The sequence below is a fragment of the Manacus candei genome, unplaced genomic scaffold, assembly GCF_025592945.1.
Source record: "Manacus candei isolate 608988 ecotype Guabito, Panama unplaced genomic scaffold, ASM2559294v1 h1tg000164l, whole genome shotgun sequence".
NCBI lineage: Eukaryota > Metazoa > Chordata > Aves > Passeriformes > Pipridae > Manacus > Manacus candei.
Window position 1 is genome coordinate 340211 of NW_026138212.1, and position 17003 is coordinate 357213.

General features: G+C 52.9%; 1 protein-coding gene across 1 annotated transcript; it reads right to left on the reverse strand.

Moving 5' to 3' along the window:
• Nucleotides 1-669: 669 nt before the first annotated feature.
• Nucleotides 670-8023, reverse strand: LOC127463503 (uncharacterized). The gene is made up of 7 exons (XM_051773015.1): nucleotides 7442-8023; nucleotides 4677-4815; nucleotides 3890-4050; nucleotides 3479-3670; nucleotides 2524-2714; nucleotides 805-1000; nucleotides 670-689 (listed from the first exon to the last, which is right to left on the reverse strand). Exons 1-7 carry the CDS (start codon nucleotides 7500-7502, stop codon nucleotides 670-672), a joined length of 960 nt encoding a protein of 319 aa, XP_051628975.1. The 5' UTR covers nucleotides 7503-8023.
• Between the last annotated feature and the right edge of the window lie 8980 nt (nucleotides 8024-17003).

Genomic DNA, 17003 nt, shown 5'->3' on the forward strand with positions numbered 1-17003 from the left:
TTTTTTTAGGCTCCTCTCCTGATTTTGGTTTTTTTTTAGGCTCCTCTCCTGATTTTGGTTTTTTTTAGGCTCCTCTCCTGATTTTGGTTTTTTTTAGGCTCCTCTCCTGATTTTGGTTTTTTTTAGGCTCCTCTCCTGATTTTGGTTTTTTTTAGGCTCCTCTCCTGATTTTGGTTTTTTTTAGGCTCCTCTCCTGATTTTTAGATTTTTAGGCTCCTCTCCTGATTTTTAGATTTTTAGGCTCCTCTCCTGATTTTTAGATTTTTATACTCCTCTCCTGATTTTAATTTTTTTATGCTCTTTTCCTGATTTTAATTTTTTTAGGCTCCTCTCCTGATTTTAATTTTTTTAGGCTGCTCTCCTTATTTTTATTCTCTTAGGCTCTTCTCCTGATTTTAAGATTTTTAGGCCGGCCCAAGAACTGCACCTGAAACCAAGAAGGTAAGGGCTTTCCTTCCAGGGGAAAAGGATTGATGTTGACCTTGCAGGACTCCTCGAGCCGAAAGGGGCAGTCCAGCTCCCTAAATTGAATACGGATGAGGATTCCTCCCAGACAAAAGGTAGCACACCAGAAAGCTCTTGCTGCTTAAGGAGTGCCCAGGCTGGTCCACCACTGGCACCTGAAATTAAAAGGGTCGGTGCTCGCTTTGCTGTGGAAAAGGGCTGTTGTTAGGAATCCTGCGCTGAAACTGGCAGTCCGACTCCCAAAATTGCATCCGGATGAAGATTGTTGCAAGACAAAAGGTGCCAGGACAGAGAGATGTTGCTGCCCACCTAGGCTAGTGCCTAGGCTAGCCCACCAACTGCACCTGAGACCCTGAGGGTAAGCACTTTCTTGCCTGGGAGAAAGGGCTGTTGTTCGCTTGCAGGAGTCCTGCACTGAAATTGCCAGTCCAAGTCCCAGAATTGAATACAGACGAGGATTCCTCCCAGACAAAAGGTGCCAGCACAGAGAGCTCTTGCTGCCCATGGACTGCCCTGGCTGGCCCACCAACTGCACCTGAGACCCCAAAGGTAAGGACCTTTTTTCTTGGGGAAAAGGGCTGTAGTTCACGTGCAGGAGTCCTGCACTGAAATTGCCAGTCCGACTCCCAGAATTGAATACGGATGAGGATTCCACCAAGATAAAAGGTGCCACCACAGAAAGCTCTTGCTGCCCATGGAGTGCCTAGGCTGGCCCACCAACTGCACCTGAGACCCTGAGGGTAAGCACTTTCTTGCCTGGGAGAAAGGGCTGTTGTTCGCTTGCAGGAGTCCTGCACTGAAATTGCCAGTCCAAGTCCCAGAACTGAATACAGACGAGGATTCCTCCCAGACAAAAGGTGCCAGCACAGAGAGCTCTTGCTGCCCATGGACTGCCCAGGCTGGCCCACCAACTGCACCTGAGACCCTGAGGGTAAGCACTTTCTTGCCTGGGAGACAGGGCTGTTGTTCGCCTGCAGGAGTCCTGCACTGAAATTGCCAGTCCAAGTCCCAGAATTGAATACAGACGAGGATTCCTCCCAGACAAAAGGTGCCAGGACAGAGAGATGTTGCTGCCCACAGAGTGCCTAGGCTAGCCCACCAACTGCACCTGAGACCCTGAGGGTAAGCACTTTCTTGCCTGGGAGAAAGGGCTGTTGTTCGCTTGCAGGAGTCCTGCACTGAAATTGCCAGTCCAAGTCCCAGAATTGAATACAGACGAGGATTCCTCCCAGACAAAAGGTGCCAGCACAGAGAGCTCTTGCTGCCCATGGACTGTCCTGGCTGGCCCACCAACTGCACCTGAGACCCCAAAGGTAAGGACCTTTTTTCTTGGGGAAAAGGGCTGTAGTTCACGTGCAGGAGTCCTGTGCTGCAACTGCCAGTCCGACTCCCAGAATTGAATACGGAGGAGGATTCCACCAAGATAAAAGGTGCCACCACAGAAAGCTCTTGCTGCCCATGGAGTGCCTAGGCTGGCCCACCAACTGCACCTGAAACCCAAAGGTTTCAGGCTTTCTGTCCTGGCCATAAGGGCTGTTGTTACCTTGCAGCAATCCTACTGCCGAAATGGGCAGTCCAGCTCCCAAAATTCCATACGGACGAAGATTCCTCCCAGACTAAAGGTGACACCACACAAAGCTCTTGCTGCCCAGCGAGTGTCCAGGCCGGCCCACCAACTGCACCTGAAACCAAGAAGGTAAGGGCTTTCCTTCCAGGGGAAAAGGGTTGATGTGACCCTGCAGGACTCCTCGAGCCGAAAGGGGCAGTCCAGCTCCCAAAATTGAATACGGATGAGGATTCCTCCCAGACAAAAGGTAGCACACCAGAAAGCTCTTGCTGCTTAAGGAGTGCCCAGGCTGGCCCACCACTGGCACCTGAAATTAAAAGGGTTGGTGCTCGCTTTGCTGTGGAAAAGGGCTGTTGTTAAGAATCCTGCGCTGAAACTGGCAGTCCGACTCCCAAAATTGCATCCGGATGCAGATTGTTGCAAGACAAAAGGTGCCAGGACAGAGAGATGTTGCTGCCCACGGAGTGCCTAGGCTAGCCCACCAACTGCACCTGAGACCCTGAGGGTAAGCACTTTCTTGCCTGGGAGAAAGGGCTGTTGTTCGCTTGCAGGAGTCCTGCACTGAAATTGCCAGTCCAAGTCCCAGAATTGAATACAGACGAGGATTCCTCCCAGACAAAAGGTGCCAGCACAGAGAGCTCTTGCTGCCCATGGACTGCCCTGGCTGGCCCACCAACTGCACCTGAAAGGCAGAGGTTCCAGGGTTTGTTTCGTCGGGATAATGGCTGTTGTTGTTTTTTTCAACCCTGTCCTGAAAGTGCCAGTCCAAGTCTCAACATGGCATACGGACGGAGATTCCTCCCAGACCAAAGGTGCCACCACAGAGAGCTCTTGCTGCCCAGCGAGTGTCCAGGCTGGCCCACTAACTGCACCTGAGACCCCAAAGGTAAGGACCTTTTTTCTTGGGGAAAAGGGCTGTAGTTCACGTGCAGGAGTCCTGCGCTGCAATCGCCAGTCCGACTCCCAGAATTGAATACAGAGGAGGATTCCACCAAGATAAAAGGTGCCACCACAGAAAGCTCTTGCTGCCCATGGAGTGCCTAGGCTGGCCCACCAACTGCACCTGAGACCCTGAGGGTAAGCACTTTCTTGCCTGGGAGAAAGGGCTGTTGTTCGCTTGCAGGAGTCCTGCACTGAAAATGCCAGTCCAAGTCCCAGAATTGAATATAGACGAGGATTCCTCCCAGACAAAAGGTGCCAGCACAGAGAGCTCTTGCTGCCCATGGAGTGCCTAGGCTGGCCCACCAACTGCACCTGAAACCTAAAGGTTTCAGGCTTTCTGCCCTGGCCATAAGGGCTGTTGTTACCTTGCAGCAATCCTACTGCCGAAATGGGCAGTCCAGCTCCCAAAATTCCATACGGACGAAGATTCCTCCCAGACTAAAGGTGACACCACACAAAGCTCTTGCTGCCCAGCGAGTGTCCAGGCCGGCCTACCAACTGCACCTGAAACCAAGAAGGTAAGGGCTTTCCCTCCAGGGGAAAAGGGTTGATGTGACCCTGCAGGACTCCTCGAGCCGAAAGGGGCAGTCCAGCTCCCAAAATTGAATACGGATGAGGATTCCTCCCAGACAAAAGGTAGCACACCAGAAAGCTCTTGCTGCTTAAGGAGTGCCCAGGCTGGCCCACCACCGGCACCTGAAATTAAAAGGGTCGGTACTCGCTTTGCTGTGGAAAAGGGCTGTTGTTAGGAATCCTGCACTGAAACTGGCAGTCCGACTCCCAAAATTGCATCCGGATGAAGATTGTTGCAAGACAAAAGGTGCCAGGACAGAGAGATGTTGCTGCCCACCTAGGCTAGTGCCTAGGCTAGCCCACCAACTGCACCTGAGACCCTGAGGGTAAGCACTTTCTTACCTGGGAGAAAGGGCTGTTGTTCGCTTGCAGGAGTCCTGCACTGAAATTGCCAGTCCAAGTCCCAGAATTGAATACAGACGAGGATTCCTCCCAGACAAAAGGTGCCAGCACAGAGAGCTCTTGCTGCCCATGGACTGCCCTGGCTGGCCCACCAACTGCACCTGAAAGCCAGAGGTTCCACCGTTTGTTTCTTCGGGATAATGGCTGTTGTTGTCTTTTTTCAGCCCTGTCCTGAAACTGCCAGTCCAAGTCCGAACATGGCATACGGACGAAGATTCCTCCCAGACCAAAGGTGCCACCACAGAGAGCTCTTGCTGCCCAGCGAGTGTCCAGGCTGGCCCACCAACTGCACCTGAGACCCCAAAGGTAAGGACCTTTTTTCTTGGGGAAAAGGGCTGTAGTTCACGTGCAGGAGTCCTGCGCTGCAATCGCCAGTCCGACTCCCAGAATTGAATACGGAGGAGGATTCCACCAAGATAAAAGGTGCCACCACAGAAAGCTCTTGCTGCCCATGGAGTGCCTAGGCTGGCCCACCAACTGCACCTGAAACCCTGAGGGTAAGCACTTTCTTGCCTGGGAGAAAGGGCTGTTGTTCGCTTGCAGGAGTCCTGCACTGAAAATGCCAGTCCAAGTCCCAGAATTGAATACAGACGAGGATTCCTCCCAGACAAAAGGTGCCACCACAGAAAGCTCTTGCTGCCCATGGAGTGCCTAGGCTGGCCCACCAACTGCACCTGAAACCCAAAGGTTTCAGGCTTTCTGTCCTGGCCATAAGGGCTGTTGTTACCTTGCAGCAATCCTACTGCCGAAATGGGCAGTCCAGCTCCCAAAATTCCATACGGACGAAGATTCCTCCCAGATCAAAGGTGACACCACACAAAGCTCTTGCTGCCCAGCGAGTGTCCAGGCCGGCCCACCAACTGCACCTGAAACCAAGAAGGTAAGGGCTTTCCTTCCAGGGGAAAAGGGTTGATGTGACCTTGCAGGACTCCTCGAGCCGAAAGGGGCAGTCCAGCTCCCAAAATTGAATACAGATGAGGATTCCTCCCAGACAAAAGGTAGCACACCAGAAAGCTCTTGCTGCCTAAGGAGTGCCTAGGCTGGCCTACCAACTGCACCTGAAGTTAAAATGGTCAGTGCTTTGTTTCCTGTGTAAAAGGGCTGTTGTTCATTTTTAGAAATCCTGTGCTGAAACTGCCAGTCTGACTCCCAATATTCCATACAGGCCAAGATTCCTGCAAGACAAAAGGTGCCAGGACAGAGAGATGTTGCTGCCCATCGAGTGCCCAAACTGGCCCACCAAATGCACCTAACAGCCAAAGGTTCCAGGCTTTCTTTCCTGGGAATAAGGGCTGTTGATCGTGTTTTTAATCCTGTGCTGAAACTGTCAGTCTTTACTCCCAAAATTGCATAAGGATGAAGATTCCTCCCAGACAAAAGGTTCCAGGACAGAGAGCTCTTGTTTCCCATGGAGTTTCATAGCAGCTACCCCTGAGGCCCTGAGGGTAAGGGCTTTCTTTCCTGGGGAAACAGGCTCTTGTTCACTTACAGGTGTCCTGAACCGAGAAAGATGGTTTGACTTCTTAAAATGAACTCAGATGAGGATTCCTCCCAAACAAATGGTGACAGGACAGAAAGATCTTCCTGCACAGGGAGTGCCACACCACCTGCATGTGCAGCCCTGAGATTAAGGGCTTTATTATCTGGGGGAAAGGGCTATTATTTGGTTTCCAGAGACTTGTGGTGATAATGATGGTGCAACTCTCAAAAGTGAAAACAGGTGAACATAACTCTGAGACAAAAGATGCCAGGACAGACATCTGTGGCTTCCCATGGAGTGCCCTGGGTGTCTCATGTAGTACACCTGAGAGTCTGAGGCTACATGTTGCCTTTCATTGGGAAATGGTCTGTAATTCGCTTGCAGGAGGCTGGTGCCAAGATAGCTGGACCGACTTGCCAAAATTCAAAAGGGATGAAGATTCCTCCCAGGCAAAAGGTGCCACCACACAAACATCTTGTTGCCCATGGAGTGCCCAGGCTGGTCCATCAACTGCACCTGAATCCCCACGTTTACAGGCTTTCTCTCCTGAGGGAAAGGTCTGGTTTTTGCTTTTCAGAGCCCTCCCCTGAAAGTGAAGTCTGACTCCCTCTACTGAATGCCAACAAAGATTCCTCCCAGACAAAAGGTTCTACCACAGAAAGCTGTTGCCACCCATGAAGTGTCGCACCACCTGCACCTGAGACCGTGAGGGTAAGGGATTTCCTTCCTGAGGATTCTTTCCCTGGTTCTTTCCTGGTTTTCCTGCTCTGAAAATTCCAGTCTGAGTCCTGAAATTGAACATGAATGAGTATTCCTCTTGGACCAAAGGTGCCACCACAGGGAACTTTGCTGCTCATGGAGTGTCCAGCCTGGCCCACCAACTGCCCCTAAAATTTTAAGGCTACAAGCTGTCTTTCCTGGGGAAAACGGCTGTAATTCATTTGCAAGAGCCTTGCAGTGAAATTGCCACTCCGTCTCCCAAAACTGAACATGGACAAAGATTTCTCTCAGAAAAAAGGTGCCAGGACAGAAAACTCTTGTTGCCTATGGAGTTTCACACTATCTGCACCTGAAACCCTGAGGGTCAGGGCTTTGTTTCCTTGGGGATACGGCTGTCTGTTGCTTGCAAGAGTCCTGCCTCAAATACCTGATCCTCCTCTCCAAAGTGAACATGGATGAAGATATCTCCGAAACCAAAGGTAACCGGACAGAAAAATCTTGCTGCCTGTGAAACTAATTAATTAGTAACCCATTAGGGTGCAGTGCAAGAAATAAATTACTGAATTAGGTCATTAGTGAATAATTAGCATGCCTTGTAAAAGGAGAATTAGTTAATTGGTAGCTAATTAAGGTGTGGTGGAAAAGTTAATTACTTTATTATCAAAGGGGAAAAGGGTCCTCATTCACTTTCAGGAGCCTTGCAGGGAAATTGGCCATGTCAGTCCCCAGATTGAACACAACTGAAGCTTTTTGTCAGAGAAAAGCTGCTAGAGTCAGAAGCTCTTTCTGCCTATGCAGTGCCTGGATTTCTCTTCACCTCCCAGACCATTAGGGTGAGGGCTTGCTTTCCCCCAGGGAAAAGGGTTCTTGTTCATTTCCAGGAGCCCTGCAGTGAAATTTGCTATATCAGCCCCCAGATTGAACACAGCTGAAGCTTTTTGACAGAGAAAAGCTGCTAGGGTCAGAAGCTCTTGCTGCCTATGTAGTGCCCGGATTTCTCTTCACCTCCGAGACCATTAGGGTGAGGGCTTGCTTTCCCCCAGGAAAAGGGTTCTTGTTCATTTCCAGGAGCCCTGCAGTGAAATTTGCCATATCAGCCCCCAGATTGAACACAGCTAAAGCTTTTTCTCAGAGAAAAGATGCTAGGACCAGAAACTCTTGCTGCCTGTGGAATGTCCGGGTGACCCACCACCTTAACCTTTCATCTTCTTTGATAAGTTAATTTTTTGTCTGCATTTTTAGGTTGTTTATCTTGTTCTTCCTCTGTCCAACAGAAAAGTTCAGTTTCTTACCTGGTCTCTGCTGTTTCAGTGGGTATAGCTGCAGAAAGAGAGATGGTGTATTTATCCTCATTAGCAGTGTTTTCCTGCATCAGGGCCTTTACTTCTCCTGAACATGGAAAACTCAGTGCTACTCCTCCCAGAGCTTTTATACTTTGTGGCATTTGGCTCCTCCCTTTCCCTCGAGCCTCATGGGAAGGTATGTGGGTGTGGCCAGGGGTATATTAACCCCAGCCTTTGCCCAAGGAGGTCATTCAGCAGCTGGGCTTCAATGGGATAAGAGCTCTCCCTTTCTTTCAATGAATGGGATTTCTCAAGCTGTTCTTGCTTTATTGAAGCATCAGCTTTGGCATCCAAAGCAACAGAGCTATATATGGTAATGAAGAGGATTACACTCAAATGCAAGGGTTTTAAATTTATTTATTTTGTGTCCTGTGTTGGTTAGCTGCTTTTGTAATTTATTATCTTGTTTTCTTTTTCTTAGGAGCTTTGTATCTTTTGAGATCTCCTGATCATCTCAACTGTAGCTTGGCATTTTTTCACAAGTGTTATCCTATCCTGAGGTGAAGTTGCTCTGTGTTGAAAATGGTTTCAGACACCCAGGTTTGCAAGTAGGTAGTCGGGGGTTACAGCCCAGAGATGGAGTGAGGGCTCGGGTGTCAGCTTAGGAATTGCCAGGAGTGTTTTGAAGGTAGTACGGGTGGAAAGCAGTGTCCAGGAGCCCCCTAAATGCCTGTGAAGGCATCCACTGACTTTTCAGATGTGCCACTTAAGTTTTCTGCTCCTTCACCCGGATATTCTGTTTGATTATAGCTGCAGTCTTTGGCTGCAGGCAGTGACCCTTGGTGGTTTGCCAAAAGAGAAGGGAGACTCTTTGAGCTCTCCCCATTTATCTGGGTGACTTTAGTTAGGGTTTCTTTACCATGTCAGAGAGACAGGGTGTAAAGCAGAGTTGAACAGAACAGAGGCCAGAGGAGCAGAGCGAGAAGGTGGGTGGTTACCTGACATCAGCACAAAGACGTGGCTTTTGGCTCCACGTTTACTCGCTGTGTTAAGGATTTTGTTGTTTGGGTTTGTTTTTTCTTTGTTTTCAGATGCAGAGCCCTGGCCCCAGGAGGCTCTAGGCACCGGAGGGGAGGTGATCCAGGTGAGTACCTGTGAGCAAGGTGAGCATTGACTCCAGGACAGAACTAGATGGTCTTCTACAGGTGTTGTGGTGAATCTGTGCACATGCTTTGTTTGTTGTGTTTTCCAGGGGTTCTGCCACCTTCTAACAGACAGTCCAATGCTTCAGGGACCTTGTCAGTAAGAGGTCACTGTGGAGGAGAGGTAGGTAGGAGCTACCCCAGGAAAGCCATCCTTTCAGGCAGTATCTCAGTATGTACATTTGCTTTTGGTTTTTGTACTTTACAGACAGCATGTGCAGCCTCAGAGGGCCGGAGCCACCTGCCAATTAGGTTTGATGGTCTACAGCTGTCTGTGTGAGTAATCTCCTAGTACTACGAGGGTCATCAGTTAAGTCTCAATCTCTTATAGTTGCAGGTGCTATCCAGCCTGCTTTTGGCAATGGAGGAGCATTCAGGTTGAGTCGGGGAGATAGTGAGGAGGTGCTGGGTGTTTCCGAAGCACCACGTAACTTTTTTTCCTCACGCACCCAGGTACGGCACACGGTGACGGCAGCAGCCTCCGACTGGGGTCGGAGCCAGTGGCCCGAGAACCTCACAGCTTAGGGGACGGGGACTAGCCAATTGCGGGGTTATTGCCCATGTGCTGCCAAACTCTTGTCTCAGTTTTGCTTTTCTTTCTCGCAGCTGACCGAGTCAGGGATCACAGGACCCTCTGAACCAGCCGGGGGTCCTTCCTTCGCATCGAAGATGGATTCACATCCCCGACTATGGGAAAGATAAGTGGAGGACTATCACCTGGAGAGGGGATGAGAGCTGGGTCCAGTTTTATGGTTAGGAGGGAGGAATTTTCAAATTAGCATAGGGGAAATGGTCTGCCGTAAGAGGCCCTTGGCACACATAGGAGGAGCAGTTTACTTTCCATCACTGGAGTAGGATGTGCAGGGCAGAGTCGTTCAGGTCTGTGTCGTGTCCTTTGTCCAGTCTGTGTTTTGTGTCTTACAATTCACAATCACAATTCACAGTTGTTCCACCACAGCACTTGTCCAGAAATGTGTCACTGGAGTTTGTGTTTGGCCTGGAACTGCTCTGCCCTGCAGTGTAGACTTGAGGATAGGTGGAGTAGGAAGGAGTCTTGACAGGTAACCTGTGATAGGCTTAGCCACTCAGGGCAGCAGTTCTCCGATCCTCTTGGAGGCAGCCCCTACCTGCAGCATGTGTGCAGTCACGAGAGCGAGCTTTTCTGGAGTGGTATGGCAGGGCCTTTAAGTCGGTCAGTGTTAGTTTGTGCAGGTTGTCTTTGGACCCCAGATGGCTTGTCTAAAGAGAAATTAGTATTGCACAGCAGTTAAGGTCTCTCCATTTATATGGCTGACTTTCGTAACTCATTTCTTTGCAGTGTCAGAGGGACTGGATGTAAAGCAGAGATAAAAAGAAGAGGCCGGAGGAGCACAGTCAAAAGGTGGCTTCTCATGTGAGGTCAGAGCCAAGACATGACTTTTGGCTCTAGGTTTACTTGATCATTTGGATGGTTTGGTGGCTTAGTTTTGTGGTTTTGGGGTTTTTTTAAGATGCGGAGCCCTTGGCCCAGCAGCCGATAGGCACCAGAGGGAAGCTGAGCCCGGTGAGGACGGTGAGCAGTGACTGCAGGACACAACTAGATGCTCTTTTGTCGGCAGGGTACTTGTGGTGAATCTGCATAAATACTTGGTTTTTTGTTCTACAGGCAGTGCACCGACTTCTAACGTACAGTCCAGCGTGACAGGGACCCTGCCTGTAAGAGGTCACGGTCAATGGGTGTCAGACAGAAACTACCATGGACCAGCATACTCTTGGACAGTATGTCAGCAAAGAGATTTCCGTTGGGTTTTTATTGCAGGAGACGTACGCAGCCTCGTAGGGCTGAAGCCAACTCAAAATGACGTGATGAACACACGGATTGGTTCTCTTGAGCTGTCCTTGTAGGTAATCTCCGAGTATTAAAAGGATCAGCAATGAAACATTGAGCTTGTTCGATTGCAGGTGCTATCTGGCTAACATGTGGGAGCAGATGAGCATTGGAGGTGAGTTGGGGAGGCAGCAGGAGGAGCGGGGATCCCCTGCAGCTTTAGAGATGCCATCTAATTTTGTCTCTGGCTCACTCAGGTATCCCAGAAGATGGCAGCCAGAGTGTCCGAGTCCGGTGAGAGCCAGCGACCCGAGGACCTGCCTGGTCGAGAGTGAGTCGAGGGCTCATGGGGTCTGGGCCCACGTGCCACACTACTGAGATACGGTGTCTGGTTTTCTTTCTCGCAGTTGACTGCCGGTAGTCTGACGATGGGAGGACCTCTGAGCCAGCCCAGGTGCCCCTCCTGTGCATGAAAGATGGCTTCGCCTCCCCGGCTCTCGGAAAGATAAGTGCCGGGCAAAGGCCCAGAGAGGGGTTGGGAGTCGGTGCAAGTGTGTGCCTCGCCTGGAGGGATTTTTGAAATGAGTCCGGTGCAAGGCGTATCCTGTGACAGGCTATTTGGGCGCCTGCAAGGAAGGGCTTACTTTTGATCCTTGGATTCACGTGTGCCGGGCAGAGCAGTTGCGGTCTGTGTCCCGTCCTTTGTCTGGTCCCCGTTTTGTGTCACGTGGTGTGTGTGGTGTCTCACTTGGGGTCAGCCTGGACCTGCTCTGCCCTGCTCCGTGCATCAGTGGGGAGATGGAATCTGGCTCCGAGTCTCAGGTCAGCATGTCAGCTCCCTTAGAGAGTCGAGCCGATGGCTGTGCAGTCTGTGAGCAGGATGGTCTTGCGATGCCCTGCTGGGGTGTGTAGAGTCCCGGCTAGGTAGAGTAGCAAAGAGCGTCCGGGGTTTGGAGGTTTTTGGCTTTCGTTGTGAGCAATTCCTAAACGTTGGAGAGCTGAGTGTTTGAGCGTTTGGCCATTTCATTTGCAGGGGCGGTCTTGGGAGCAGCTGAAGAGAGAGGAGCCTTGGAGGTGAGTTGGGGAGGCAGCAGGAGGAGCGGGGATCCCCTGCAGCTTTAGAGATGCCATCTAATTTTGTCTCTGGCTCACTCAGGTATCCCAGAAGATGGCAGCCAGAGTGTCCGAGTCCGGTGAGAGCCAGCGACCCGAGGACCTGCCTGGTCGAGAGTGAGTCGAGGGCTCATGGGGTCTGGGCCCACGTGCCACACTACTGAGATACGGTGTCTGGTTTTCTTTCTCGCAGTTGACTGCCGGTAGTCTGACGATGGGAGGACCTCTGAGCCAGCCCAGGTGCCCCTCCTGTGCATGAAAGATGGCTTCGCCTCCCCGGCTCTCGGAAAGATAAGTGCCGGGCAAAGGCCCAGAGAGGGGTTGGGAGTCGGTGCAAGTGTGTGCCTCGCCTGGAGGGATTTTTGAAATGAGTCCGGTGCAAGGCGTATCCTGTGACAGGCTATTTGGGCGCCTGCAAGGAAGGGCTTACTTTTGATCCTTGGATTCACGTGTGCCGGGCAGAGCAGTTGCGGTCTGTGTCCCGTCCTTTGTCTGGTCCCCGTTTTGTGTCACGTGGTGTGTGTGGTGTCTCACTTGGGGTCAGCCTGGACCTGCTCTGCCCTGCTCCGTGCATCAGTGGGGAGATGGAATCTGGCTCCGAGTCTCAGGTCAGCATGTCAGCTCCCTTAGAGAGTCGAGCCGATGGCTGTGCAGTCTGTGAGCAGGATGGTCTTGCGATGCCCTGCTGGGGTGTGTAGAGTCCCGGCTAGGTAGAGTAGCAAAGAGCGTCCGGGGTTTGGAGGTTTTTGGCTTTCGTTGTGAGCAATTCCTAAACGTTGGAGAGCTGAGTGTTTGAGCGTTTGGCCATTTCATTTGCAGGGGCGGTCTTGGGAGCAGCTGAAGAGAGAGGAGCCTTGGAGGTGAGTTGGGGAGGCAGCAGGAGGAGCGGGGATCCCCTGCAGCTTTAGAGATGCCATCTAATTTTGTCTCTGGCTCACTCAGGTATCCCAGAAGATGGCAGCCAGAGTGTCCGAGTCCGGTGAGAGCCAGCGACCCGAGGACCTGCCTGGTCGAGAGTGAGTCGAGGGCTCATGGGGTCTGGGCCCACGTGCCACACTACTGAGATACGGTGTCTGGTTTTCTTTCTCGCAGTTGACTGCCGGTAGTCTGACGATGGGAGGACCTCTGAGCCAGCCCAGGTGCCCCTCCTGTGCATGAAAGATGGCTTCGCCTCCCCGGCTCTCGGAAAGATAAGTGCCGGGCAAAGGCCCAGAGAGGGGTTGGGAGTCGGTGCAAGTGTGTGCCTCGCCTGGAGGGATTTTTGAAATGAGTCCGGTGCAAGGCGTATCCTGTGACAGGCTATTTGGGCGCCTGCAAGGAAGGGCTTACTTTTGATCCTTGGATTCACGTGTGCCGGGCAGAGCAGTTGCGGTCTGTGTCCCGTCCTTTGTCTGGTCCCCGTTTTGTGTCACGTGGTGTGTGTGGTGTCTCACTTGGGGTCAGCCTGGACCTGCTCTGCCCTGCTCCGTGCATCAGTGGGGAGATGGAATCTGGCTCCGAGTCTCAGGTCAGCATGTCAGCTCCCTTAGAGAGTCGAGCCGATGGCTGTGCAGTCTGTGAGCAGGATGGTCTTGCGATGCCCTGCTGGGGTGTCTAGAGTCCCGGCTAGGTAGAGTAGCAAAGAGCGTCCGGGGTTTGGAGGTTTTTGGCTTTCGTTGTGAGCAATTCCTAAACGTTGGAGAGCTGAGTGTTTGAGCGTTTGGCCATTTCATTTGCAGGGGCGGTCTTGGGAGCAGCTGAAGAGAGAGGAGCCTTGGAGGTGAGTTGGGGAGGCAGCAGGAGGAGCGGGGATCCCCTGCAGCTTTAGAGATGCCATCTAATTTTGTCTCTGGCTCACTCAGGTATCCCAGAAGATGGCAGCCAGAGTGTCCGAGTCCGGTGAGAGCCAGCGACCCGAGGACCTGCCTGGTCGAGAGTGAGTCGAGGGCTCATGGGGTCTGGGCCCACGTGCCACACTACTGAGATACGGTGTCTGGTTTTCTTTCTCGCAGTTGACTGCCGGTAGTCTGACGATGGAGGACCTCTGAGCCAGCCCAGGTGCCCCTCCTGTGCATGAAAGATGGCTTCGCCTCCCCGGCTCTCGGAAAGATAAGTGCCGGGCAAAGGCCCAGAGAGGGGTTGGGAGTCGGTGCAAGTGTGTGCCTCGCCTGGAGGGATTTTTGAAATGAGTCCGGTGCAAGGCGTATCCTGTGACAGGCTATTTGGGCGCCTGCAAGGAAGGGCTTACTTTTGATCCTTGGATTCACGTGTGCCGGGCAGAGCAGTTGCGGTCTGTGTCCCGTCCTTTGTCTGGTCCCCGTTTTGTGTCACGTGGTGTGTGTGGTGTCTCACTTGGGGTCAGCCTGGACCTGCTCTGCCCTGCTCCGTGCATCAGTGGGGAGATGGAATCTGGCTCCGAGTCTCAGGTCAGCATGTCAGCTCCCTTAGAGAGTCGAGCCGATGGCTGTGCAGTCTGTGAGCAGGATGGTCTTGCGATGCCCTGCTGGGGTGTGTAGAGTCCCGGCTAGGTAGAGTAGCAAAGAGCGTCCGGGGTTTGGAGGTTTTTGGCTTTCGTTGTGAGCAATTCCTAAACGTTGGAGAGCTGAGTGTTTGAGCGTTTGGCCATTTCATTTGCAGGGGCGGTCTTGGGAGCAGCTGAAGAGAGAGGAGCCTTGGAGGTGAGTTGGGGAGGCAGCAGGAGGAGCGGGGATCCCCTGCAGCTTTAGAGATGCCATCTAATTTTGTCTCTGGCTCACTCAGGTATCCCAGAAGATGGCAGCCAGAGTGTCCGAGTCCGGTGAGAGCCAGCGACCCGAGGACCTGCCTGGTCGAGAGTGAGTCGAGGGCTCATGGGGTCTGGGCCCACGTGCCACACTACTGAGATACGGTGTCTGGTTTTCTTTCTCGCAGTTGACTGCCGGTAGTCTGACGATGGGAGGACCTCTGAGCCAGCCCAGGTGCCCCTCCTGTGCATGAAAGATGGCTTCGCCTCCCCGGCTCTCGGAAAGATAAGTGCCGGGCAAAGGCCCAGAGAGGGGTTGGGAGTCGGTGCAAGTGTGTGCCTCGCCTGGAGGGATTTTTGAAATGAGTCCGGTGCAAGGCGTATCCTGTGACAGGCTATTTGGGCGCCTGCAAGGAAGGGCTTACTTTTGATCCTTGGATTCACGTGTGCCGGGCAGAGCAGTTGCGGTCTGTGTCCCGTCCTTTGTCTGGTCCCCGTTTTGTGTCACGTGGTGTGTGTGGTGTCTCACTTGGGGTCAGCCTGGACCTGCTCTGCCCTGCTCCGTGCATCAGTGGGGAGATGGAATCTGGCTCCGAGTCTCAGGTCAGCATGTCAGCTCCCTTAGAGAGTCGAGCCGATGGCTGTGCAGTCTGTGAGCAGGATGGTCTTGCGATGCCCTGCTGGGGTGTGTAGAGTCCCGGCTAGGTAGAGTAGCAAAGAGCGTCCGGGGTTTGGAGGTTTTTGGCTTTCGTTGTGAGCAATTCCTAAACGTTGGAGAGCTGAGTGTTTGAGCGTTTGGCCATTTCATTTGCAGGGGCGGTCTTGGGAGCAGCTGAAGAGAGAGGAGCCTTGGAGGTGAGTTGGGGAGGCAGCAGGAGGAGCGGGGATCCCCTGCAGCTTTAGAGATGCCATCTAATTTTGTCTCTGGCTCACTCAGGTATCCCAGAAGATGGCAGCCAGAGTGTCCGAGTCCGGTGAGAGCCAGCGACCCGAGGACCTGCCTGGTCGAGAGTGAGTCGAGGGCTCATGGGGTCTGGGCCCACGTGCCACACTACTGAGATACGGTGTCTGGTTTTCTTTCTCGCAGTTGACTGCCGGTAGTCTGACGATGGGAGGACCTCTGAGCCAGCCCAGGTGCCCCTCCTGTGCATGAAAGATGGCTTCGCCTCCCCGGCTCTCGGAAAGATAAGTGCCGGGCAAAGGCCCAGAGAGGGGTTGGGAGTCGGTGCAAGTGTGTGCCTCGCCTGGAGGGATTTTTGAAATGAGTCCGGTGCAAGGCGTATCCTGTGACAGGCTATTTGGGCGCCTGCAAGGAAGGGCTTACTTTTGATCCTTGGATTCACGTGTGCCGGGCAGAGCAGTTGCGGTCTGTGTCCCGTCCTTTGTCTGGTCCCCGTTTTGTGTCACGTGGTGTGTGTGGTGTCTCACTTGGGGTCAGCCTGGACCTGCTCTGCCCTGCTCCGTGCATCAGTGGGGAGATGGAATCTGGCTCCGAGTCTCAGGTCAGCATGTCAGCTCCCTTAGAGAGTCGAGCCGATGGCTGTGCAGTCTGTGAGCAGGATGGTCTTGCGATGCCCTGCTGGGGTGTGTAGAGTCCCGGCTAGGTAGAGTAGCAAAGAGCGTCCGGGGTTTGGAGGTTTTTGGCTTTCGTTGTGAGCAATTCCTAAACGTTGGAGAGCTGAGTGTTTGAGCGTTTGGCCATTTCATTTGCAGGGGCGGTCTTGGGAGCAGCTGAAGAGAGAGGAGCCTTGGAGGTGAGTTGGGGAGGCAGCAGGAGGAGCGGGGATCCCCTGCAGCTTTAGAGATGCCATCTAATTTTGTCTCTGGCTCACTCAGGTATCCCAGAAGATGGCAGCCAGAGTGTCCGAGTCCGGTGAGAGCCAGCGACCCGAGGACCTGCCTGGTCGAGAGTGAGTCGAGGGCTCATGGGGTCTGGGCCCACGTGCCACACTACTGAGATACGGTGTCTGGTTTTCTTTCTCGCAGTTGACTGCCGGTAGTCTGACGATGGGAGGACCTCTGAGCCAGCCCAGGTGCCCCTCCTGTGCATGAAAGATGGCTTCGCCTCCCCGGCTCTCGGAAAGATAAGTGCCGGGCAAAGGCCCAGAGAGGGGTTGGGAGTCGGTGCAAGTGTGTGCCTCGCCTGGAGGGATTTTTGAAATGAGTCCGGTGCAAGGCGTATCCTGTGACAGGCTATTTGGGCGCCTGCAAGGAAGGGCTTACTTTTGATCCTTGGATTCACGTGTGCCGGGCAGAGCAGTTGCGGTCTGTGTCCCGTCCTTTGTCTGGTCCCCGTTTTGTGTCACGTGGTGTGTGTGGTGTCTCACTTGGGGTCAGCCTGGACCTGCTCTGCCCTGCTCCGTGCATCAGTGGGGAGATGGAATCTGGCTCCGAGTCTCAGGTCAGCATGTCAGCTCCCTTAGAGAGTCGAGCCGATGGCTGTGCAGTCTGTGAGCAGGATGGTCTTGCGATGCCCTGCTGGGGTGTCTAGAGTCCCGGCTAGGTAGAGTAGCAAAGAGCGTCCGGGGTTTGGAGGTTTTTGGCTTTCGTTGTGAGCAATTCCTAAACGTTGGAGAGCTGAGTGTTTGAGCGTTTGGCCATTTCATTTGCAGGGGCGGTCTTGGGAGCAGCTGAAGAGAGAGGAGCCTTGGAGGTGAGTTGGGGAGGCAGCAGGAGGAGCGGGGATCCCCTGCAGCTTTAGAGATGCCATCTAATTTTGTCTCTGGCTCACTCAGGTATCCCAGAAGA